This window comes from Leptonotus elevatus, chromosome 5, assembly GCF_054856555.1.
Source record: "Leptonotus elevatus isolate MCC_2025b chromosome 5, RoL_Lele_1.0, whole genome shotgun sequence".
NCBI lineage: Eukaryota > Metazoa > Chordata > Actinopteri > Syngnathiformes > Syngnathidae > Leptonotus > Leptonotus elevatus.
The window spans coordinates 20,651,075-20,677,579 of record NC_141243.1 but is presented as its reverse complement, the minus strand read 5'-3'; the positions used below and the strand labels follow the sequence as shown (position 1 = coordinate 20,677,579).

General features: G+C 41.1%; 1 protein-coding gene across 3 annotated transcripts in view; it reads right to left on the bottom strand.

Moving 5' to 3' along the window:
* The window catches only part of piwil2 (piwi-like RNA-mediated gene silencing 2), a 41,535-nt gene that overhangs the window by 1,333 nt on the left and 13,697 nt on the right, over positions 1–26,505 (bottom strand). Inside the window, exons 12-23 of one of the 3 annotated variants that reach the window (XM_086076829.1) lie at positions 24,375–24,563; positions 19,894–19,978; positions 18,179–18,271; positions 17,863–18,003; positions 17,631–17,744; positions 13,354–13,542; positions 11,642–11,743; positions 11,026–11,142; positions 9,587–9,675; positions 9,327–9,432; positions 7,829–8,082; positions 5,792–5,899 (exon numbers count right to left, since the gene is read on the bottom strand). In XM_086076829.1, coding sequence (XP_085932955.1) covers positions 5,792–5,899; positions 7,829–8,082; positions 9,327–9,432; positions 9,587–9,675; positions 11,026–11,142; positions 11,642–11,743; positions 13,354–13,542; positions 17,631–17,744; positions 17,863–18,003; positions 18,179–18,271; positions 19,894–19,978; positions 24,375–24,563 — 1,587 coding nt within the window. The remainder of the gene's footprint in view (positions 1–5,791; positions 5,900–7,828; positions 8,083–9,326; positions 9,433–9,586; positions 9,676–11,025; positions 11,143–11,641; positions 11,744–13,353; positions 13,543–17,630; positions 17,745–17,862; positions 18,004–18,178; positions 18,272–19,893; positions 19,979–24,374; positions 24,564–26,505) is intronic. The other 2 variants (XM_086076831.1, XM_086076832.1) reach the window with 2 other exon arrangements.

The window sequence follows — 26,505 nt, the reverse complement described above, 5'->3', positions numbered from 1 at the left end:
TTCATGCATGCCAGATCCACCATACCAGCATCTACCAAAATTCAAACACAATCTGCTTCTTCCTCTGGTTGCTGAATCGGTGGAGGCTGATGTCTGTGGATCTCACTCTGCTTAATCTATCCATCCCTCTTTTCTTCAGTTCCTTTGGTCTCTTGAGGTCACCCTAATTTGTTGGAATTTAGATGTTTCTGGGTTTGGTGAAAGATTCTGGGTTGTAACCCTGTGAGTAGTAGGTGGTGTCTGGTCGGTGCTGGATTTCACTTTTCTTTTCTTTGATCCTTCCTAGGTTCTCCTGACAACTTCACGACACCAGCGGTATTCTGAAGTCTTGTTTAGATGAAGGATATGGGATTTTTAATACGTTTCAGGTGAATTAATGAGCACAAACTCACACGCACACACATATGTGTGCGTGCGCGCACCAACCCTCCCCCCAACCCCCACACACGTCCAAAAAAAAAGAGCAATGATGATGACATGTTGAATCGGTAACATTACCGAATTAACAATACTGAGCTCTCTTAGAAAAAAAGAAAAATAAAGAAAATGTCACGCCGCAATAAGCGGGCCTGTGCTACTCTTATTTGTCCATCCATTTCCGGTTTTATTTTAAAAGCACTAACCACCAATCTCACTTCAGGCCATTTGCCCTTCCTCCTTTGCCGCTCAGTTCCTGATTGCATTCACCTGTCTCCAATTACTCACCTAATAAATAGACTGCTTCAGCCAATGCTCAGTGCTGAAGTGTCACACCCCGTGCATTGAAGCGGTCGCACAGCCCTTGATCCACAGCCCTTGATCCACAGCCCTTGATCCACAGCCCTTGTTTGCCTTGCACCTTGTTTTTCCCCTCCTGAGTGGAGCGCCTTTAGTTTTTTTTTTTTGTGTGCGCTGTTTTTTCTCCAGTTTGGAGCAATTTATGTTCAGCGTTTTTGTCCCTCTGCAAGAGGTGATTCTTTGTGTTTGTAATGTAAATAAACTGCAGCCGTTGCTGCTAACCTACTCCTTGTGCCTGGGTCCTTCCCTTCCTCGTGACAAAAAAAAGAAATGATGAACACATTTTTTTCGGGATACTTAAATAGTTATTACAGAACTTTACCCATGAGTATTTTTTCTTTTGCTGCCCGGTATTTCTATGCTCTTGAGATTTTCATGACTGTGTTTACATAATACTTTCAATTAAATGTAATTGCCTTTTTTTGTGCGTTTCATCCATAAAGAGGTGTTCCTGAAGTAGATAAAATCCAGATAATTGTATTGTTGGGGGCAAATATATGTGATTAAAAACTATTTAAGTTTCCCAAAATTATGTATTTGTTTTAATCTGGCAACAGCCAGATTGATAATGTGTATCACTCGAACGAGTTCTCCAAGTGATCTGCAGGGGAAAGGTGGGTCATTCAGTACAATACTTCAAGCTGATTGGGCAATGCGGCAACTTATGCGCGCCTACCTAATTTTGCTTTGACCAATCACGGCAACAATTGCAAATGTCATTAAAGGTTAAAAAAAAGAGCACAAACATCTATACCAGTTAAAAATGCACGAAGCGCCTTTCGCTGTTCTTCATTCAACAAGAACAGAATTAATTGCAGCATCCATGCATTCGTCCATGTTAGGTTTGTTTGTTTCCCATGGCCTCTGCTTCTTGTTTTTGTCACAGTTGCATATCCTGCCCGCAAGCACAATATAGTCCAATTTCTGGGGTTCATCGTCAAGGGGGGCCAGGTTCGAGCTGATCCCATCAAGACTCAGGCTGTGATCAATTGGCCCACTCCTAAAACTAGAAAACAATTACAGAGGTTCTTGGGATTTGCAAATGTTTACCGCTGTTTTATTAGAAACTATGTCAGTCCCCGGTGAGTGCCCCACAGGAAAACTGTTTGTCCCTACTTATTCTTGTCCAGAGGTCTTAAGGTATGGCCATGAGTGAAAGATTGCTTGCCATCCAGGAATCAGCCGGACACTCGCCCTCGTCTCGCAGGGATTCTGGTGGCCTGACATGAAAAGGGACGTCACAGACTTCATTGGGGCCTGCACGGCGTGTGCCTGCAGGTAAGTGTTCCCGCCATCCACCAGCAGGACTGCTTTGGCCATTGCCTGTTCCGTCACGACCATGGTCATACATCTCGTTAGACTTTGTCACAAGCCTCCCATGTTTAGGGGAAACTCTGTCATATTGACTGTCACTGTGGTAGACGTTTTGTTGCTCTCCCTAAGCTACCGTCGTCATGGGAAACAGCACAGCGGCTAGTTAAGCATGTGTTCAAGCTACATGGTCTTCCGGTTGACTTGGTGTCGGACAGAGGGCCGCAGTTTGTCTCCCAAGTCTGAAAGGAGTTCTGCAAGCTTATGGAAGCCTCGGCCAGCCTGTCCTTGGGATACCACCCACAGACCAATGGCCAGAGACAGAGAGGGCCAACTAGGACCTTGAGGCGGCCCTCCGAAGTGTGTGTTTGCTCAGCCCCACCTCATGGTCCACTCACCTGCCGTGGGTAGAATACACCCACAGTCACTGGACGTTCGCCCTTCATGCCCGCTTATGGATATCAACCACCCTTGTTTCCATCTCAAGGGGGCCAAAGTAGAACTTCCCATGGTGCAGCATCACTTGCCCATTAGGTATGGCGGCAAACCCGAGCAGTGCTGACCTGCAACGGGTACTTTTATGGTTTGTTTCTCAGTCTTGTTGTCTTTTCAGTGGCTAGAGAGTAGGGGGCATTCCCTTTTGGTCGTATTGTGTGTGGTGTTGTCATATAATTTCAACACAGCTCCCCACACACACACAAATATTCTATTCCACCACCGGTCAATAATCCAGTCCTCCGAGAGGAAAGCTCTTGCATGATCACACGTGACTTTACAAATACAAAGACGATCAGGCACTTCCAGGTATACGCCGATGGTTGCTGATTGTTTCCGAAGAGGATCGGCGACAGGAGCATTATAGGGTGTTAATGTCTGCAAGGAAATAATTGCTTTGGAAAATAATTTCTGCCTGCCCGGGGAACCCACATTTATACAAAAACGACATTGGGTAGGCCGCCTACCGCCCCAAACGGCACTCCCACAACCTGAGTAAGGGAGGAAGCTATTCAGAAGACAGTGGATATTATGCCGTGAACAATTCTGATTGGTCAATCGCTGGATCAAGTCATGCACTGGGTGTTGTTCCTGCCTCGCTTCACCACCTTCTCTGTCTTTTCACCAAATTTTCACTTTGTTTTGCCACCGAAGACTGGCTGCTATCTGCATTACCAGCCTAACCATAACCCTCAGAGCATATCGACTGTCATGTTTGGGTTCTGTTTTTCCTTGTGTGTCTCCCTTGGTCTTGTTAAGTGTAATCCTGCCCTTCCTCGTGTCAACCAATCAGTGCCCTCAGCCACTTGTGTCTTGCCCCAGGTGTGTCATTAGCGTGTGTGTATTTAGTCTCCTGTCTCCCCTCTGTCTGTGTCGGTTCATTGTCATTTTCCTCTCGTCATGCTACCAGGTTTTGCCTTGTTGTCCCCTCCACGTTTTGTTTTCACTTGCCATTTGGAGTTCGCTTTTGTTTTGAATAACTCAATTTCTTTTTGTCCATCACCTTTGCCGCCTTGCCCTGCTTCCCTGCGTCTGGGTCCTCCACCAAACTTTGCCTTCTTGAGAGAATGAACCAACCACAGAAGGACCCAGCGGGAGCTCTGTCAGGCCAGGAACAAATACTTGCCTCCGGAGCCCTACTAATAGCCTTGTTGGACGAAGCCCTGCGGCTCCTGGCTTCGGCTGGTGGCGCTCTGGGTAGCACGCCTCAAGTCCCCGAACCACGTCTGCCGCAGCTTCAAGTCCCCGAACCACGTCTGCCGCAGCTTCAAGTCCCCATCCCGGCTCCGCCGCAGCTTCAAGTCCCCGTCCCGGCTCCGCGGCAGCCTCAGTCTCGAGCCTTTTCGCCCGTGCCGCCCCGAGCATCCTCGAGCCTTTTCGCCCCGGGCATCCTCGCCCGTGCCCCTGCAGCCCCGGGCCTCCTCGCCCGTGCCGCTGCAGCCCCGGGCCTCCTCCCCCGTGCCGCTGCAGCCCCGGGCCTCCTCCCCCGTGCCGCTCTCGTGCAATGTCTCTTCGCCTCTTCCATGGCAGCTTCAAGCCCATGAGTGTGGACAGGAGGCGCACATCCCACTGCCGTCCTCTTCTCCTCATCTGGCGGCGCATGTCCTGCGGTCGCCTTCTGCTCCAGTGTGGCGTCCGGGACGCCCTCCGGACCGGCGCCGCCGGGCTCCCCTCGTCTGGCGTCCGGGACGCCCTCCGGACTCCCTCGGACTGGCCTTGATGGGTGAGCCAGGTTCTCGCCTCAGTGACCCCCTCCGCCCGCCATGTTTTTGGACTTTTGTTTTAGGGACGTCTGGGAGCCGTCCCTTGAGGGAGGGGTACTGTCATGTTTGGGTTCTGTTTTTCCTTGTGTGTCTCCCTTGGTCTTGTTAAGTGTAATCCTGCCCTTCCTCGTGTCAACCAAGCAGTGCCCTCAGCCACTTGTGTCTTGCCCCAGGTGTGTCTTGTTGTGTCATTAGCGTGTGTGTATTTAGTCTCCTGTCTCCCCTCTGTCTGTGTCGGTTCATTGTCATTTTCCTCTCGTCATGCTACCAGTTTTTGTCCTGTTGTCCCCCTCACGTTTTGTTTTCACTTGCCATTTGGAGTTCGCTTTTGTTTTGAATAATTCAATTTATTTTTGTCCATCACCTCTGCCTCCTTACCCTGCTTCCCTGCGTCTGGGTCCTCCACCAAACTTTGCCTTCTTGACATCGACAATTCCAAGCTTACGTCACAAGTTAAAATGTCGGTGAAAGAAAGCTCTTCGCATTGAAAAGCACTGGACTTTGGATCATTGTAATTTCATTAGTGAGGTTTATTTTGATGTCAAAATGTGATGAAAATGTCGACTACTATAACAATCTGCCTGGTTTGTATGCTAGTCACAGTCAAAAGCAATACAATACACCGTTGATTTCACCATGTAAAGCAAGCATTTGCATTGTGGAAATATCAGAATTGCTTGGATGTTCGGAATTGTCAATACATCGCCTTGCAAAAGTATTCAGCCCCCTTATTCCTTCAGTGTAGCCATTTGTCTTCAGAGGTTGCCTGGTGATGGTCTTAATTAATCACCTGTTGCCCTAATGACAAAATGTAATGTGTGTAATCAAGTCTCAGTATAAATACAGCTGTTCTGTGACAGAAAGCAGAATTATGAAGACTAAGACTATGTGCGTCTTGTCTACGAAAATAGAGCCCTGTCTCCCGGCTGGCCTGGAACTGCGTTAGCATCCCCCCCGGAGGAGCAAGACGAAGTGGCTTGGGAGAGGAAAGTTTGGGCTTTCCCTGCTTAAACTGCTGTCTTTGCGACCTGACCCCAAATAAGCGACAGAAAATGGATGGATGGATGGATCTCCTGGCATGCTTACGGCTGATTTTTTACAATTTTCTTTGCCCTTCTCTCTCCAAATCATAGCCTGTTCTATTTCAATTAATCGTTCAGCCCTACTGTATAACATGATAATGACAGTGAGTAAGGATGGCCAATATCATTTTACGACATATCACATAAGCTAGGACAAAATTAAATAATTCAATAACTCAATGATGCCAAAGCAATTTTGTTGAAATAAATTTACAGCTTTTGAATGCTTTGTTAACCTCATGATTTTGGGACACTTGATAACAAACGCCGTTTTAAATTACATGAAATGATAGTTAATCAGTGGGGAAGCATTCGTTTCAAAAGTACATCAACAGCATTTAAAATATTTATATGAGAGAAAACCTTTGCAGATGGTCTGGCATGAGGTTCGCCGTATTGTACAGGGTAACGTAGTGCGTAGGAAGTCCACATCCCTGGCGAATGTGATGTGCCATGAGAAAGAAGTCCACCCTATGTGGAAAAAAGAGAAAGGACAAGACTTGAAATTTAGAGAAGATAACTCTTGCGGAATACTCACGAGGCCCTTTGAACCATACCAGACTGGGCGAAATTCAGTCTCACTCTCCTAACCAGTCTACTTTTCCCCCCTTTTTCTATTGCTCGAGAAGCCATCACTATTAATTACGATTGCTTGCACAAATGTGCCTGTATGTGCCATGCAATGTTTCCTCTAATTTCCCGTGTCTGTGCATTCACACAAACTTCTTGAGCGTTCCATGGACTACAGTAAGCAACATCCACTGACATATATGGATGGACTCATGCTGCATTCGAGGAAAGTCTGACTTTTCAGAGTTCAAACCAGGAAGTGACATTTACAGAAATTGGAGATCGCTAGTTTGGACCTTACCTTCTATCGCCTGCTGTGTTCAATGATTTAATAAAATTGCAGACTTTGCCAGAATTCACACTGGCCGCACGACCTATATCATGTAGTCAACACTGGATCCCCTTACACTGGAGCTGATTTAAAATCTTCAAAAGCCTGGATGTGTACCAGTTTTTTAGTCGCTGGCTGGGTCTCGGGGAATAGATGCTAATCTCAAACCAAGGGAACAAGATACCTAAAGGTAAAACTTGTTTATCATGTAACTGACGTATTTTCGACGTTCACTATGGAGAAAAAGCTTTTTGTGTGGAAGTCAACCTTAAACATTTTTTGACAATAATGTTACACGTTACCTCACTAGTCTACACATAACATTCTGATTAATATTATATTTTTTGTGGAATGAGTTATGATGCAAAATTCAGCCGTTTTTATCCATCTTAAGGGGCGTCTATTTTGCCACTTGCTGTTGACTGAAGATGACATCAATGTTTATTTCTCTATCATAAGTCACCTCAAAAGGCACTTCCGGCAATTCAACCAGCCTCACAACCGCAAACCATATTACCACACCAGCCCAGGAACTCCACCAGCGTGTTCACCTCTAAGATCGTACCAGCCACCCGGACATCTGCTTCAACAGGGGTGGGCACACTCGGTCTTCGAGGTTTCCCTCTTCCAACACAAGCTGATTCCAATCAACAGGATCTTTATCAGGCTTATGCAGAGCTTGCTGTTGAGCTGATCATAGATCAGCTGTGTAGAAGAAGGGAAACATCCAAAACCTGCCCTTGAGGACCAAGTGTGCCCACCCCTGTACTACAACAATTGCTTTGCACAACCAAATGGTTTCTGCACAAAACCTTCAGAAACCCCCTAAGGGAAACTCATCTGCATGCTCATCATCTTCATTGGGGTCTTGACCTGACTGGGCGCATGCTCACATTCGATAGAGTCTGTCACATTGGAACGGTGTTTTCTTCACGGATGAATCCCGGTTTCTATTATTCAGGGAAAATAGGTTTGTGTGAGGCAAATGTGGTCACACTCACACCAGATATTGACTGGTTTTCTGACCCCCAAGATCCCCACAATAAAACAAAAGTGCACATTTCAGAGTGGCCTTTTATTGTGTGGCCAGCATAAGGCACATCTGTGCAATATTCACACAGTCTAATCAGCAACTTGATACGCAACACCTGCGAGGTGGGATGGATTATCTCAACAAAAGAGAAATGGTCACTAACAGATTTGTGAACAAAAGGTGAGGGAAATGGCCTTTTGTGTGTGGAAGCAAAAACTAAAGTGTTGCATTTATATATTTGTTCAGTGTAATTATTATTATCTTTTAGCAAGGATACCATCAAATTGGGTAAGTGCATAACACACGAGCACAAAGGAAAGTCAGCTTTTTAAGGTGATTTTGGTGGCGTGTAAAATCTCCAAGTGTGTATTATGCCGGAGATACAGTATTACGGTAGTAAAATGAAATTTAGAGTGAACCCTCGCTATTTGCACCATTAAAATAAGAAAGAAAAAAAAACACTGACCAGTGGTTTTGAGTAAGCGTGTGATCCAAAACAGTTCCAAGTGAAGGTGTGCCAAAGTTCCTTCCATCGTAGGAATAGAGGGTAGTGCTGATTCTCTTTTGGACCACAATGAAGACAAGCTTCGGCTCATAGCTGGGAAACGTCTCAAAGCATTTGATCAGCTGTGGGATCTCGTACTGCTCAACCAACTTGAGCTGACCATCTGACACGCCATCCCGATATACCACAATCTTCTCTGGCAAGTAATGGTTGACCTATGTAGAAGGTTTATACACAGTTTGGATATGGCCGTTTTGATGTACACTGTTATTACATTACATTTCTTTTCCAACTATTGCAAAACACAACACATTAATATCGAGTGATTGGCTCTCTTAACCTAGCGAGTCAAAATTCTAGTGCAGCCTGCAAAAAGCGAAAGGAAAAGTATAAAAGCCAAGTCTAGGACTGAACGGTTAATTCCATTTGCAATTTATATATAGCCAGATAAGGTGACTCGGGCATCTTTTTAGCAGAGGTTGGCATCAAGCCAATATTGACGGAAGTTCCGTCAATGACAGAAGCCCATTTTGTCGACGATTAACGACTGGCGGACTAAGCATTGCCTAAAGCGGGTATTGTTTATCAATGTAATTGACAATAACCGGGTCAATACATTTTAATGACAAATTAGGGAAATACTGATGACGCACACTCAACTCAACTACGTTTATAGAGCACTTTAAAACAATCACAATACATATAAAGTGCTATACATGTAGAAGAAAATACAATAACATACTAGACAAATGTCAAGCGGACTGAGGCCCCGTCTACACGTAGCCAGGTTTTTTGCAAAGTTGTCCAAGTCATTTGTTTCGATGCCAGATGATATCATGATGGTGGCGGCAAGGGAGCCATTCGACATTTGTTCACACACATCCACGTACAGTGGAACCTCGAGTTACAAACTACCCTTTTTTATGAACTTTTCAAGTTCAAAATTTTGGTAGAAAATTTGCCTCGAGCTAACGAACATGTTTTGTTATGCGAACCGTCTCAGCATGGGTGAGTAGACAGATTATACTGTGCGTCTCACACTATTAAACCATCATTGGCTCTGTGCATAACTAGATAAGTTTTTAACTTCCTCCTACACCTTTTGAACATATAAACTTTTTTCCTTCCTATTCTTGTTTTTCTTTTTTACTTCAACTTATATTTTATACTTGTAATGTGTTTTCTTTATGTTTATATGTTCAATGAAACCATAAACCAACCAACTAACTCATTGCCATTGTTGTGCTGATAAAAAAAAAAACTTAATTAGACCTCATTGAGGTTTAATTAAAACTAATTAAAGGCACTCCAAACCCCAAAACAACAGCAGCTGCTTTGATGTAATTAACGTGTCGAAAAAGACAAAGTTCCCTGGATTGTCTCTTTTTGTGTGTGCCCAAAAACACTTAATTACTGTACTTAAAATGAATTTCCACCATTGTTGTGTCAAAGCATATACCTCATGATACTTGCGCAGCGCATCCAACAAGCAAACTCTGAAACCATTGATGAGTTCTTCGTTGGGTGTTTGAAAAGTTACTCTGGAATACCAGCGAGTTATTGAGCTATAAAATAAATAAATAAATAAAGTTAATAACCTTTCAAAATACACAATGAAATATTATGCATAATACAGAACTCATGATATTGGGGAGGGGGGGGAAATAGAATTGCCAAGCTGAACATTAATGACACCAATAAAAGGGGAAGAATGTTTACCTATTTACGCTTGCGACAAAGCCCATCACTGACTGGCGAGACTTGGTGGTGTCATGGTGGACATCAACTCCCACCACCATACAGTTTTTCTATTATGAGAAGTTTGTAAGTATACATTGACTCAGCCACATCTTCACCACATACAGTGGATATAAAAAACACACCCCTGTTTAAGTGACGTGTTTTTGGGAGAAAAAAACAAGACAAAGACAAATCATTTCAAAGCATTAAAAAATTTCACTGTAATGATTCAAAAAGGAAAAATAAAACAGTTACAATAACATGGTTAATTAAATTCACACCCTCAACCTAATACTTTGTTGCAGCACTTTTGGCTAGTTTACATTAATGGTAAAACAAGCTGTCTTGGTCTCATTTTTTTTTTTTACATCACACAAACTTGCCATTTGAACAGGGGGTTGTAGATATTTGATGATATCCACTGTGTGTGCGCGCACACGCATATATAAATATGTACACGTTGCCGGTGATGGCCACATTGAGCACTTGTAAAACATGAAATAAACAGGTATGTCAGGTAAAAGGTATGTCTAACAGATGTGTCCAAGCTAGAGTTTTCTATTGTTTTTCGTTTTTGAGATACTGCGTGATGATTTTTTTTTAATCACCCTGTATATACGATAGTGTTTTTGACTTTGATACTATACCTGCATAAAATACCTCAATACCGGTACTGAAACGGTACCTCGACAAAACTCTAAAACATCAGCAAAAGCAGCAAAATTAAAACTGACAAAATAACTTATTATAAATTCAAAATATTGGCATGTGTACATGTTAATTTATGTACATACTGTATATATTTATGTTTATCTGTATGTGCTTTCACATTGCATGCCATATTCTTGAAGTACTGTATTTGACTGCATTTGATGTCATCCGTTTTAAATATTGGCAATACAGTGGCACTCCAATGACTCAATGTAACGTTCCTTGAGTGCGTGCATGTCTCTGCTCTTCTCCATTACGCTCCCAATTAGTCGAATGCGTAATCAAATACTACAAACAGGGAACAAAATAATTCACACTCCACTTATTTTTAAGGGAAGTGCCAAAAATGCGTCAACCTGTATCTGTTGTCTGTCTGTGATTTCATCAATGCATGAAACCATCTTCCTGCGCCCTCTCGCACACGCGCTGAAAGAGGCGTGTCACTTACTTAAAGGGTTTCCACATATGGGTAGACAGGCGGCCATGCGTGTATGTGTACCTGCCTTTAAAACAGAGTTGGCGGGCTGTCTCGTATAAATTTTTTTAAGTACCGGTATTGAGAAAAAATGATACCAAGCCGTTTTTGACGCCAAAACATCGAGGTATGGTACTGGTACCAGTATCCCGTGCAACACTAATATATGATATATTTATGTGTGTGTGTGTGGATAGGATACATTCCCCGCTATGCCAATCATGGGGCTTACCAAAGGCACACTGACAGTCCAAAGTTCTCCTCCTAATTTGCTGTTCACTTGCAAGAGTATATTTTGGGCCACACTCTTTAACTTCTGTTGCTGGGAAATTGTCCGGACATTGATAACCTAGCAAACAAACACAATACTAATTAGTAGATTCACAATGACAAAGGCTAAACTGGGGTGTCAAGCACATTGTACAGTGCATCCGGAAAGTATTCAGCGTTTCACTTCTTCTACATTTTATGTTGGAGCTTCATCCCAAAATGGAATAAATAATTTTTTTCATGGTTACTTCCAAATGACCAAAGCTAGCGAGTGGTATCGTTAGCCGAAAGCTTGATGCTAACCTAAACTGAGCAACCTTCATTCAAAACGCGGAATAGTGCTGTCACTATCGAATATTTTTTAGAATTGATTAATCTATCGATTATTCAATCAATTAATCGACTAATTTGATTCATTTAAATTTTGCAATAAAGTTATTACGAAATCATTATTTTCTTGATTACTATTTATTAACCAGTGAATGGTGTTTATTTTGTACTTCATATTCGTAGAGAGATAAAAAAAAAGAAAGGGGATTGACGTTGCACTAGTTTGTTCTTGTGCTACTGTATGATACCTGGGATGGGATGGGACTTTTAACGCAGCAGAGCTTCTTGATGGCACTGTAGAGATCTTCTCTGTTCCCTATAAGGATGCACACTACAAGCTGCAAACTAGGCTGTAAACAAGAATAAAAAAATATGACAGGTAGCCAGATTTTTTTCCCAGACCGCTAAAATATATTATGTTTGTACATTTACAGACAAGAATCCACATCAGAAATGTTCTCCCACCATAAATAATTGATATAAACAGTCAGTCCAAGTAGTTCCTTGGTCAAACTCACTGTCATAATACCTTTATTAACTGCACTGGCGCTCTATTAATACTTTGCAAAGTTTTTCCTGCATTTAAAATTCGGAGGTGGCTGCTTCCAGTTTGAACACAATTCGTGAAGTGTTCAAAGTCCGAATTGTTCAACCTCCGAAACATTTTTTCTTATAGGAAATAATGTAAATGCAATTAATACGTTCCCAAACTTCAAAAACAGAAAATTCCCATTTTAATGACTATTTATGTAAAAAAAACTGTACACCCTGTACAGTATTTAAACAATAAAAAAGACCTTAACATTTTTGTTGTGGTGTGATTTCGAGTCTGCGTGTCAATTCACACCAGCTGCAGTGCGTATGCGGTGCGGAAGGGATGCGGCGCTGCGGAAGGTTTCCGCAAGCATTCTATTTTTTCTGGACGTCGCATGTGTATTTTAATGATGCTGAAGAAATTACACGAGCCGGACAGGAAGTCGAACGTTGGTCTCAAGGTAGATCTGGTATATTTCAAAATAAAACCGTTTGCGAACAAATTTTTGGGGGGGGAGGGAAGCTAGCTTACTACATAGCATGACATGAGTCGGACATTTAAGACAAAAAAAACCTATCTCAGATTAAATTAAACATGAAAACATAACACTATTTAAACACAAAATGTACTTACCCATGGTGGAAGAGCCATGGTAGAAGTACCAGAAACAATGTCCAAAAGCATATTGATGTGACAACAGGCAAGTGTGGCTATTGTTTACCAATAGGACTCTATATACATGGTTGTTATAGCGTGAACTCAACACTCCAGCGTGAACCCCTGTGATCTTGTGGTCTGGCGGGTGCAGATTTCCAGACACGAACAGCTGCTCACGCAACGCACGCGGTGTGAATTTCAGTCCGTGCGGTTGCAGTTAGGCAAACACACCGCGTCGGTTCCACAGTCAGTGTGAATTGGAGATGTTCGATACCACTTTGTTTCCGACCGATACATACTCAACTCTTGAGTAGTCACAGATTTTGATACCACTAGTACATAAAATTCACCACCCCAAAATGACTGATTATTTTAAAGAAAGACCTATATATTCCAATATATTATTTTCCTTAAAACTGCATGATATATTAATGGCAACTTTCTATTCCTATATTTTCTAAATTATAGTACTTGATCGTAAAATGGCCGGAAGGTGGCTAATACTGGTATCGGCCACCGCCGCAATTAGCAATACTTAAAATGAGACTCGAACTGTATCTGCACCGGCACTGATACCTGTGGTATCAGTAGTAACCTCTGCATCAATTTGGGCCAGGAAAAACCCTACGTATTAATACTTTAATAGTATTACAAGAATAACTTGATAAAAAACAATTATATGTAGGTTAAGGTTTCGAATATAGTATTGGCATGGAATTCAGGACACAAGAATGTACTGTATGTCTATTGCTAAAATATAGGTCTTACCTGGCTAGTGAGCTGAGAGTGGATGCTCTTGACATAGGACTCTGTGCGATCATCCCTCAGCTCCACACACACAGGACGAGCCACTTGCACCCCAAGGGGCCCACCCACCTTGTTAAAGGTTGAAATGAACTCTTCAGCCTGACCGACACAGCGTCGAGGGTAGAAAATGGCCCATGTTTTTAGGGGGACCTAAGAGATTGATTTGTCAATTAATACAAATGACCAAAACAAACCTTGCTAAGATAGAAACTTGTTTATGGATAAGTCTTCAACCTAAGCATTATAGTTCCAAATTTCAATTAACTACTTTTTATAGTATATTGAAAAGTAGCATAGTGGTACATTGACTTACAAGTGCAAGATTGAGTTGGGGGCTGTTCCTTGGTTGATTTTTTGTTAGGGATTTTGAATATCACTTTTTTAGAATGATACCAGTACCAAGTGCTCACACAAAATTTCCAAAAATAAGACATCATTTTAAAGACCTTTATCTTAATATAGGACATTTCCTTAAAATTGCATGAAATTAATAGTAATTCTCTATTATCTTTTTTCATTTGTTTATAAGACATTTTGTATAGAACACACAAAATTAAGAATAAATAAATATAAATATACAAATGCAACTTATTTTTAAGGAATACAGTGAAGTACAAATAACTCACAATACAATAGTACTTCAAGTAACGTTTAGGAATATCTACCATTTACAAGAGTTGTGGCAACAAGTTTGTCACCGTTCAATTCAACTGTGGTGTCTCAGTTGGACCACTAGGTGGCAAGATAGCAACCACATAATGACGTACTCGAAAGCAATGCTGAGGTAGTGGGTTTGCTCCCAGGCCATTGTGGCTAGGGCTGGAGGATTATGTAAAAAATTATAATCACAATTATTTTGATTTAAATTGAAATCACAAATAATAAAACATGTATTCATTGATTTTAAAACTTAATATTTTTTCAACTACTAAAACTCAACTGCTCAAAACTATGATCATAGCCTTACGCCCACTCATCCCTTCACGTTAAACACTTTTTGTCAAGTATATAACTTTATAAATACAGCGGCTTGAAAAAGTATTCACACCCCTTCAGTTTGTCACCATTTTGGCATAGTACGACCACAAACAAATAGATGTCATTTCAATTTTATGTGAAAGTTAAACACATTAGCACACAATCATGAAGTGAAACTAAGTGGATATTTTATTTCAAACTTGTTGTAAAACAAAAAAACTGAAAAGTAGAGTGCGAAAAAGTGTTCAGCCCCTCCTGAATTAATATTTTGTCAAACCCCCTTTTGCTGCAATTACAGCCTCAAGTCTTTTGGGGTATATCTATCAGTTTTGCACATCGGGAGGCTGAAATGTTTGTCAATTCTTCTTTGCAAAACAGCTCCAGCTCGGCTAGGTTAGATAGAGAGTGTTTATGAACCACAATCTTAAAATCACTCCACAGTGGTGGCTGAGCTGACCAGAATGGAGTGAACATTGCTGTGGACGCAATGGTCAGAATGCAAGCCGATCTACCCTTGGCCTGGATGCCACATCATGGGTGAAAACTGATCCAAGGTCAGCGAAGACGCTTCTGGTGAACGAGAGAGCACACGTTCGCCGTGGCTGCTCGCCAAATGGGGTGGGCCTGTTGGTGGTGTCTGGGGACTGATTTACCAATTCCAAATGACTGGGACCAGCCGCAACTTACACGAGCACATTCACTCAAGATAACTGAGTGAGGAGTGTGCAGACATAAGTCTGGGATTAATGGATAACGATATGAATCAATGACTATTAAAATCAACGTATATGACTGATGCGTTTAGTAAGAATTGATGGGGACGGGTTACTAATGAGCCATGGCTTCAACCAGTCAGCCCTTCTTTCGGATGTTAATGTTGCAAATGATGTGACCGATGTAACCTGCTGTAATAATGTGTCAGAAAGGAAAAATTAATAAAAACAAAAAACAGATTTTCTATTGGATTTAGATCAGGACTTTGACTGTGCCACTCTAACACATTGATGTGTGTTTTTTTTTTTTTTTTTTTTTTAACTATTCCATTGTTGCTTTCGCTGTATTCTTCAGGTTTTTTTCTTGCTAAAAGATGAACCAGTCTCAGGTCTATTGCAGATTCCAACAGGTTCTTTATTGCCTGTATTTGGTTCAATCTATCTTCCCCTCTACTCGCAAAATCTTCGCTGTCCCTGCAGAAGAAAAGCAGCCCCAGAGCATGATGCCCCCACCACGTTTGACAGTGGGAATGGTGTGTTGAGACTGATGAGCAGTGTTGTCCTTATGCCAAACATACCGTTTGTTACGTAGGCCAAAAAGTTCAATTTTGGTGTAATTTGACCAGAGCATCTTCTTCCACTTGTCAGTGGTGGATCTTCGCAGTTCATTTAGACCAATGGTGTAGTGGTCCCTCGAGAAGTGGGTTTACGCAAAAAATTTCTTACCGGTGCCGGATCCTTTTTTTTTTTTTTTTGCTTCTACAAAAACGCTCCGTTTTAAAAACAGTGACATGTAAGAAAATGCTGTCATTTGTAAATTTGCACAATAATACAATTATCGCGAATGAATTAGGAGCAGTTTGTAATGTAAAATGCATTTATTATGAGGCAAACATGAATAATATGTTATCCATCCATCCATTTTCTTAACCGCTTACTCCTCACGAGGGGTGCTGGAGCCTATCCCAGCTGGCTTCGGGAAGTAGGCGGGGTACACCCTGAACTGGTTGCCAGCCAATCACAGGGCACATAGAGACGAACAACCATTCACACTCACAATCACAACTAGGGACAATTTTAGAGTGTTCAATTAACCTGACATACATGTCTTTGTAATGTGGGAGGAAACCGGAGTACCCGGAGAAAACCCACACAGAATAATATGTTATCTACTATAAAATTAAACCACATCAAAAAATTAAACTACATCATGTAAGTTAGGGCTAAGTACTAACTAGGGCAGGACGAGTATTACAAATAATCTAATTGACATTTTTTCCTCCCAAAATTACGATATTATATGCGATTATTTTTTTCAAGGTCATTTCCCCTCCAAAACTTTACCCAACAAAAAGTGAATAATAATAAACAATATCAGATCAATTATAGATTACAGGATCTTAAGATAAAGGCAAATGAAGCTACAGTTAGTTACAATTTACCACTTCAACATATCCAACTTTTCATGTTGCATGAAACATGTAAACACTGCACTTTTTAAACACTGCATTTATCAATAAATAAATTCAATATACATATTTAAAAAAATTAAACTTAGCGATCTCCAGTCAATAAACCCACACATGCTAAAGTGTAGGCAAAGTAAAATTATACCTGCTTATATGACGTAACATTTTCCGATTTTATTTCATCCTTGTGGGTGTGTCGCGAGTTGTGTAGTTTCCCAAGGCCATGAACGCAACACAGACTTTTGTTTTGGTAAGCTAAGTGCGTTCGGAGCTGTTGTGTTTTGGCATGGTTACGGCCGGCAGTTACTCTCAAATTGTCATTAAAGAGTTGTTTGTTCGCCGCTTGGCCTGATTAGTTCACCAACACTACAATACATGTACATTAAAAGAGGCTGCGGTGGCGCAAAGCGTAAAGGACGCTTAGGGACGGCAGAATCACGATTCGCACCGGGCTTGCTACAAGCAACATGGTGCTTTCACAACATAGTGAACTTGTAAATGCACCGCGATATTCTGCATATTAATCGTTTTTATTTAATTATTACATTTTAAAGTTCGAGAGAAGCCAAAATCAAGACACAATAAAGTTTCGATTAATCGTCCAGCTCTACTGTGCACATCTCAGAAGAAGGCCCCAAGGACGATCTGGGACATACTGTAGAGACTATGTGTGTGTCCAAATTCACAAGGCTGGGTCCTCCTCCTCAGGCCGAAATTGTTTGATGTCACTGTTGGCGCGACTCTACCGCACGCACGGGCTTCCACATGAATGGACTGTCGGTCAATGCACTACTGACAAGCAGCAGTTTATTCATATGCAAGTCCGTGTGTGCTATCGGGTCACGCTGGGTCATGCAGCCGACAAATTCAGCCTTCGGAAGATCCAGCCTTGTGAAATTGGACACAGGTTGTGTCTACTGGCTAGCCTGGGAACGCCTTGTGTGGCTGAGGAAAGGGAAGTCTGGGCTTCCCTACAGAAGCTGCTGCCCCCGCGACCTGACCCCAATAAATGGTAGAAAATGGATGGATGAATCATTCATCTTCCAAGATGCAGTTACCAGATGTCCCAGCAACTTACAGAGCTAATTGAAGCCAGCCTGACGATGTCTCTGGACCAAGAGCCATCAGCACCAGTGGTAAATGACGATGTTTGGACACAGATAGTTTCATGAGGCAGAGTTCTACCCTTCACCTGAAACAGTACAAGTGAAATTTAACTCCATCAAGCTGGTCTGGATTGACTACCTAACATGTTTTAATATAGAATCTGTGTACGGTAAAATATTGTCATTGTCGATAATAGAACTTACGAGCAGTATTTCTGAGCCAAATTCCAGGCCCCATTGGGTGACTTGTTTCTGGCTGTCGGGGTTAGTGCTTATGTTCTTCAGAAGTTGCTTTATTGAATGGGTGTGCTGTTCACCATTCACATTAATGTGCATAGTCAGGTCCTAAAATTTTCAAATATAAAATTTAGAATTGTGGCCAGCCAAATGACTTGACCTATCACTTTTGAGTCTACTTTAGATAGGCTAAAAACAACAGCTAACCAAAACTACATTTTAAAAAACGTGGCACATATATGTGTGTGTCTAAAATAAATGCTGACATGCTGAGCAACTGTACCTTCATAGCTTTGAAATCCTTCTTCATATTTTCTGGGATCCCAGTCATGAAAGAAAGCTCGGGAACAATTAGGATCTCACCAGTAATGACTTGCTGCAATGAATAAGTGTTACATTATTGCATTTTTAACATGTTTAAAATTTCCTTGCAACAAGTAAAAACATTGAAACATTTGGCGAGTGTTGAGACCTTGAACGAACCCTGACGAGAAATCAACATTCGCTACCTTTGCAAACACTCGCCAACAGTCGTCTCCTTCAGTGGGATACGGGCTTTAGGCAGCCTCTTCCTCCTGGTTTCCTCTAATCTTTGCAGATGATAATTTTATTTTTCCACGTGGATTTTCTGTATTTATGGCCAAAGCCAATTTTGACCTAGATAATATCTTAAAATGGTTTATATTGAAAACATTATCCATCAGAGTGAATACATCTAACTTTATTATATTTAAATCGCAAAATAAAATTTACTCAAAACTTAACATTGGTCTAGCTATAGGAACTATCCAATATCTCAACTCTCTTCAACAAGTTTTCTTAAAAGTCATGACCGATGAGTGTTGTAGTTGGAAAAGCCATATTTACCTTGTTAGTAAAACAATATTCAAGTCTATTGATGTTATTTGTAAATGACTAAATATAGTAAATCAGGACTGCCTTAAAACGCTCTATTATAGCATGATATTGTGGTGACCCACAAGGGCTTTAGACATTTACCAGGGAACTGAAATCTGAAAAGCTGCTCAATGGAAGAAATTGAATTCTGTATCGCTACTGCCACGTGTGGCCAAAAAATAAAACTGTACACTCCCTTCTTCACATGCAAGCTGCCGCACTCGTATGAGCACATATTACAGAAGACTCAGCACAGTCCATACTTGCCAACTCTCCCGATTCGTGTGGGAGACTCCCAAATTTCACCTCTATCTCCCGTGTGGCTTCTGATCAGTCATTTCTCCTATTTTGCAGCAAAGTTTACATTGTGGGGAAATTTTAACTGCTTGTACGCACGGTAAGCGGCCAGTAACAAGACAATGGAGACAGTGATTGTCAAGAAGCCTTGAGCCAAGCACAAGGCACCTTCCCGGACCACTTGGAGTGGTCTGCCCCAGGGCATCTGTGGCTATGTATGTAGTTTATTGCCTCCAGAGTGTGAATAATGTATACACTGTGACGCGTCAGAGTGTCCAAAAAAGCGCTATATAAATCTGATGTATTATTATTATTGGCTGGCGATCAGTTCACGGTGTACCCCGCCTCCCACCCATTGACAGCTGGGATAGGCTCCAGCATGCCTGCAACCCACGTGGGGATAAGCAGTGAGGAAAATGTATGTATGGATTATTTAGGAGGGGAGCGTGCGTAAAAGCAGGCCAGGCAAAGAGCAACTCTTCTGACTTGCTACAGCAAAGCCCATGGTAGTCCGCCTGTCGACAAATTATCGATGAAGGAAAAAAAGCTTTTTCACAACACAAAGTTGGCAAGTATGTCACAGAGGCTGGAATCGTCATAACCAAGCAAAATTGCTTGCTAACAATTGGAAACTTGTACAACACCACACACTGCGCTACAATTCAGGCAAGTTTGAAATACATTTACATTTCGTTTGAGATTTTAAATTTCAACATTGTGTCAAGAGTTAAGAACACAAAGTGTATTGGCACACTGCAGCATGTTCTGTGTTGAGTTATTAGAGTGAAATTGAACATGTTTTACCTTTCCGCCGGGCTTGCACCGCTCCTTTGGTTTATGCATGAGCAGAGGTTGGTCCATCTCTTTAATATTAATTCCATAGTTCTTGCTGTGATTAATGCACAATAAAAGATAATGACGTTATGTTTCAAACTGCTAAAATAAAAGTTTTGTTGACATAAAATAATTAATTAAAATATAATTTCAACATAAAACATTATACATCGATTGGGCCAGTAAATATAGTTTTATGTGCACAAGTTATTGTTCCTGCTATTTTTCGAAATACCGTAGTATTGTTATGATTAATAGTACAAGTATACATTTATAATTAGGGATGCTCCGATCGATCGGCCACTGATCATGACCGGCTGATATTCGCGAAAAAGTATGTGATCGGAATATTTGATCAAAGCCTTTTAATCCAATGAGTTGCGGCAACTATCCAGCCCCCCTCCCCCCCTCGCTTCACACTGCGCAGGCGGCCCACACGCACGCAGCAACAGAGATAAACAAACATGTCGTTATATCATACCTTATTGAGGAATTTTATGTATACAGGTATGTGTTTGAATGCTTCGCAGAATTGGATCATTGTGCTGCTGCCAAATCCAGGTTTTCGTACTGAGACTGGTATGATTGAGTCACGGTTTTTTCCTCCCTCCCGGCTGACGTACAGGACGGCGTAACAGTCACAACAGTTCCTGTTTAGCTAAGTGTGTAGCATTAGTTTTTCCCTCCAGACTCATTAAATTGCCTGTTACTCTGCTATTCAAATTTGAACGTGCTTCACTTTAACGCGGGTCAAAATAAAAGCGTTTCAAGGCATTGATCTCCATATCACAGACATCAGACCAAAAGCTTTTACCTCCAAAATCTTCACTTTTCAGGAGACCAAAAACTTGGTTGGTTCAACCAAATACATTGTATCGATCGTCAAAGAGACCAAGTCATTTTGAACATTTTAGATTGGTCAATAATTCATAAAAATGACACACGTGTGAACTGATCAAAAGTATAGATTTTTGAAAAAATATTAAATTTACCAAATTGTGGAATTGGGAGGTTTCGGCCCGACGCCAGCGATATACAGGACGATTTAAAAATAATACGCCAAAATCGTCATGTGATATTTCAAAAGTGAAAAACAATAGAAATCTCTAGCTTGGACTCATGTTGTACATACCTTCAAGGTTTATTTTGAAGTTGGCTTTCTCCCTGTGCAGTGTACTGTCATGCATATTGCCGTTGGCTTGACTACGACTGCCTAAGCGGGTATCCGAGGCAGAAATGACGAGGACTGGTTTCGGCCCTGGTGTTAATAAAAGTTTTTTTACGGTTATGCCAATTTTGTAACTGTGGAGTGTAATAATCGAAATCGGCCTGAGATGAAGTGTACACACGAACAAACTAAATTTTCTCACCTCCTCTCGCGCCACCCCTCCCATTCCATGAGTCGCAAGATGCATTCAAAGCAACACTAAAGAACTTTCAGTTTATGTTGATTATGGCGGCACAATATGGACAAAAGCGGCAATGTTATGCCTGAAGGGAGACCACATTTTCCATGAGGATAAGCGCATTGCGTCGTTCCTTTAGCTCACACCAGCGAGTGAAAGTCAGGCCAATGTTGATCTTTATAAATAAAGATCACTTGACTTTTTATCCGGGTAGCTTCCCTTTTTCTTTTTTTGTCTCCTCAGACAAAACTTTTCAGTTGTTTTGGAGCTTCTGCCAGGAAAGCAGTAATTGTGCGTCGACATTCAAATTGACTTCCGGCTTTGTAACATAAAGTGACGTATGCCATAAAGCAGTGTGCACATTCATAGTTTTTTGTGTAGCAGTGTTCCTACCATCTTCCTCAAAGTTGTGCTAGTAAAAAATTATACAGACCCCCTCAGGCCATGGCAAAGGTACTATTCGACTAGTTTTAAGTCGATGTTTCATCAGAAGAGATATGAAAATACTTTTTTTAAGGGTGAAAAGTTCATTAGTGCTACTTAAAAAAACAAAATAAAATAAAAAACACAGAAATAGTACCGTTCAGCACAACTGAACATGATTAACCAGGGTTTTTCCTGCGTTCAAAACTTGGAGGCGGCTGCCTCCAGCCAGAGCAACTGACATCTCAATCTCGCAAGACAGTGCTCCAGCTGTGTTGATTGAGCATGGCAGCAATGTATGCAGTTGCAGCATAGCGCCACTATGGAGGCGCTATATCAACAGCAGTGCACCGGAAAGACCTGAAGTAACTACCGAAGAAGGAGGAAGTCTTGCCCACATCCATTTCCTGGTTCCAAGCGAGGCAGTCGCTGAAGTCACAAAAATGCAGTATATACACAATAAACGCTGAACTATATTTATAATATAATATGTACTAGTGGATGAATTTTTAATGATTGTAGTTAAAATAAAAAAAAAATAAAATAAAATTTTTAAGAAATTTAATAATCACAAACGCGCGAACGGCTGCTGGGTCATGCGGCCTAGCCATCCACTTGAGAGCTCCAGCCAGCTGCATCCCGGAGAATCTTCACTGCCCCAGCCCATGGTTATGGCTCTAGCTTCAGAAATGGTTTCGGTGGCCGCTGAAGTGCTTTGGGGACGCCGGAGAGTGATGTTGGTTGACTGGGAGAGGCTCTTGTGGGGAGCTTCACGTGCCGGTGTTGTGCCAAAGTACTTACCCCCCCCCTTAAAAACTTGTATCCCCTGCCACATGTTTTTCATTAAACACATGAAGAACACATATAAACAAGGTTTTGTACCAAGAAATAAAGCATTTATCACGAAGAAGCAGAAGAAAAGCAAAAACTCACTCGCGTTCTGCAGTGGACTTGCGTTAAATGACCACGCATGCAGTAGGAAATCTCACATATGCATACAAAAAGCTCAGACGATTAAATGTTATTGTTTTTCAGATTTGTTCCAGATGTTTGAAGTTTAAATACCTGTTTACAGGGAACCTTTTTGGAGAATCTCCACTTTTCTGTGGTAAAAGCTATAAGATCCTGCAGGATTTTTACGGGGGTAAGTAACACAGGTAGCGAAATCATGACTGCAATATTTCATCCATGGTGGTCTGAAATTGTAAATAAGGTTCATTGTTGTAAAATGCAAAATGTTTGTAGTCTGTATATATTGTTTCTTTGTCATGATGCTGGTAGGCGCCTTGTGTCTTGCCACATCATGCAATGAAAATTCTTATTTTGAATCCTGGCAAAAACAGTGAGTGAGACACCACTGTCACTCGTGAAAGGTTATGGCAGAACCGTTTTAATGAATTAATGCTTAAACATAATACTAATAGACATATTCTTATTGGAACTCTTAACTTATGCTGCCTGTAAAAGAAAGTGAGTCAGTTGAATTTACAGAAAAAACGCACATCATGGTGCATGGTCAGGATTAGTTTAATACCACTTTGTTTCTGACCGATACATACTCAACTCTTGAGTACTCACCAATACTAATACCAAATACCATTTTGTACATAAATTTCCACACCCAAAGATGACAGATTATTTTAAAGAAAGACCGGTAGATCCCAATATATTATTTTTCCTTAAAATTACATGAAATTAATGGCTTTCAAATCCTACAATTTCTAAATTCTAGTTCTTGATCATACAACGGCCCCACCGTGAGTACTGATACATTAAAATGAGACTGTTATCGGCACCAATACCTGGTATCGGTAGTACCACCTCTGCCTCAATGCGAGCCAGGAAAAACCCTGCAACTAACAACACATTACCCAATTTGTTATAGGATATTAGTATAAAACATTTATAATATACCATAATGTTATTTGCAAAGCTGGCCACTTCCGTTAATCGGCAATTCCCACCTTGCAGCAAGCATACAATGACACGAAGCCTCGGATAAATACATGGACTGAGAAGGTTTACATCCGTTGATCTGGGTGAGTACATACGGTCCCTCTCATTCCGTATATTTTTGTGAGCCTTCATTATCATAAAGTATTAGCTGAATATTGTCATTGATGGGAATTGACGATTAACACTAATGCCCAGGTCTGGTTATTTGTTTTTCACAATAGAGCCCAGAGTTTTGATTTGGACTTTTGCGGTCTACTCAACAAATGCTCTAATAATTACATTATAGTTGTAGATCTTAATTTTTTTCACCAATTTAGCTTTCCTTCTAGAAAATAAAAAACAGCTTTACACAATGTTAATTTAAGAAATAAAAACTGTTGATTATACGAAAACCAATATGTTATATTGTCTTAAATCCCAGGAACTAACCTACAAATAAATAAATAAAATCGCTCTACAAAACCAGACATTTGGTCATACAATGAAGTCATTGATGTGCAAAACTGCTCCACAAAAATAATTTCAAGCCTGGTTATATAAATATTCTCTCACACACACGACAAATCTGGCACACAAAAAAATAAAAAATAAAACCATACTTAAAGCTATGTTTCAATGTCTACCTTCCCTGCTCAATTCTGATAATTTCAAACACAGACGACGCACCTGTAGTAGTCCACAAAAGTGGTTTTTGTGCCATCCATCAAAGTGAAGGTGTCTTTGGGTGATTTGTCCCACTCAATGGCATCAATGCGATAAGTCCGGTTATTGTAGCGGGTGATGATGATATTACCAACAAGTTCTTTGGTACATTCATCTCTAAATTTCTCTTTGCTTTGTTGGTAGAGAATGTTCCTGGCAGAAGAAAATGTATCAAACATTAGTTTTCATTTGAAAGCCTAATTGTGCTTTATATATTTTGGAAAAGTCCGCTTTGGGTTGTCTCAACAATCATTCAACAATCTGGTATACTGTCATTTGCCACAGAATTTACAAACAGTAAACTCAATTTTCCTAGATAGATGCACTTGCGCTCAACGTGTTAGGGCAAGTCTAGTCTATTAAGTTTGAGATTGTGTTGCATCTCCCAGGGCGTTCCAGTGCTTAGTAGAATTTTATTTTGAAGTTGGCCCACGTTGTGGCGTGACGACGAGCTTGACTTGCCTTTGACATTTCGGATTTCCTTATCGTAGTTTTACATAGTTCCGACCAACATCCACAGTAACGCCATCTCAAACTCATATTTAATCGCTAATTTAGGACGCTTAAAACCGCTAATCAATTATGCCGTCATTGTATGGTACGGCACAAATCTCCGACGTTAGTGGCAAGTTCAAAATGTCAAATCTAGCCCTTTAGATTTTAGGAATACAAATTTAAGCCACTAATACCTTGTTATTTTATACATGGACAGTGTGTAAAATAAGAATGTACCTGCCCTGCCCCATATTGCACTTTTATTCCTAAATCCTAAACAACCATATTAGACATTTTTGCTTGAATTTCACATAATATTACTAGGATATTTTAGACTTGACAAAAAGAATAGTGTTAAAGAATAAAGTGTTCAACGTGAAGTGATGAATGGGCGCAAGGCACGCGTGTCAAGATTCGGTCCTCGGGGGCCTAAGTCCTGCATGTTTATGAGGTTGCTCTACTCCAACGCACCTGATTCAATGATAAGGATAATTATCAGGCTCCTGCAGAGCTCGCTGATGAGCTTAAATATATATCAGCTGTGTAGAACATGGGAAACCTCTAAAACATGCAGGACTCAGGCCCTCGAGGACCGGATTTTGACACCACTGGCGTAAGGCTATTATAGTTTTGAGTAGTTGAGTTTTCATTTTGTTACGCCGCTGCTATTGGCATTACCAGCATAACCAAGACCATAACCCTCAGCATATAGGCTGTTAAGAATTGTCAAGAAATTGGGTCCATATCTTAAAAGTAGTTTTATATATGGCCACAATTTTTTTTTTGGTGGGGGGGGGGGCTTGTATTTGCTTTCATTTTGATGTCAAATAGAAGCCCCCCAAAAAACACCTTATATGTGGTTTACAGGTATTTTGAAATTGTGGTTGCCGGTACCTATTGCTAGCGATATCCATGTACAATGACTTTGACCGTACAATTATGTCCTGTCCCCTCTGACGTGTACCAAGACATCGGAAGATGGGCGGGGTACGTGGATATACTGGCCAATCCGATTAAACATTTTTTTTAATGAGTTGATAATTAGGGGTGGGGGAATTTTCCGATTCTTGAATGCTGATGAATGAATTCTTGAAACGTCCACATTTCGATTATTAAAAGGTATACAGAATGTTAAAAATATTGCGGAACTCAAAAGCGCTGTACATGTCATCTTCGGAACACTTTGGTAAGCACACAAGCAGCACGCACAGACAAAAACAAACACAGATGACCGCCGCCAACCTCGCCGTGAGATCCAAAAAGCGGCTTCTAATTTAAAAGCACGTTCACGTGATGGCAACAAGATCAGCCCACATTCACTATCATGGCAGAGAAAGAAAAAAAACTCATCAAGGCACAAATACGAGTGAAACTAGTCCTTAAGTTGTGCACCTCAAATTAAAAAGCAACAAATTATTTGATGTTAGGGCGCTGCCATTGTGACTTGTCAAGGAAGCTACAAACATTCAATAACGTACCATGCCACCTGAACAAAGGCTAACTTCAAAATTAAGCTCAAGAAGACGGCTGGCTTGACTTGTCTTCTAAAAGTTTCGGCTTGCCTTATCGTAGTTTTTAATTGCCATTACATGCCAACAAC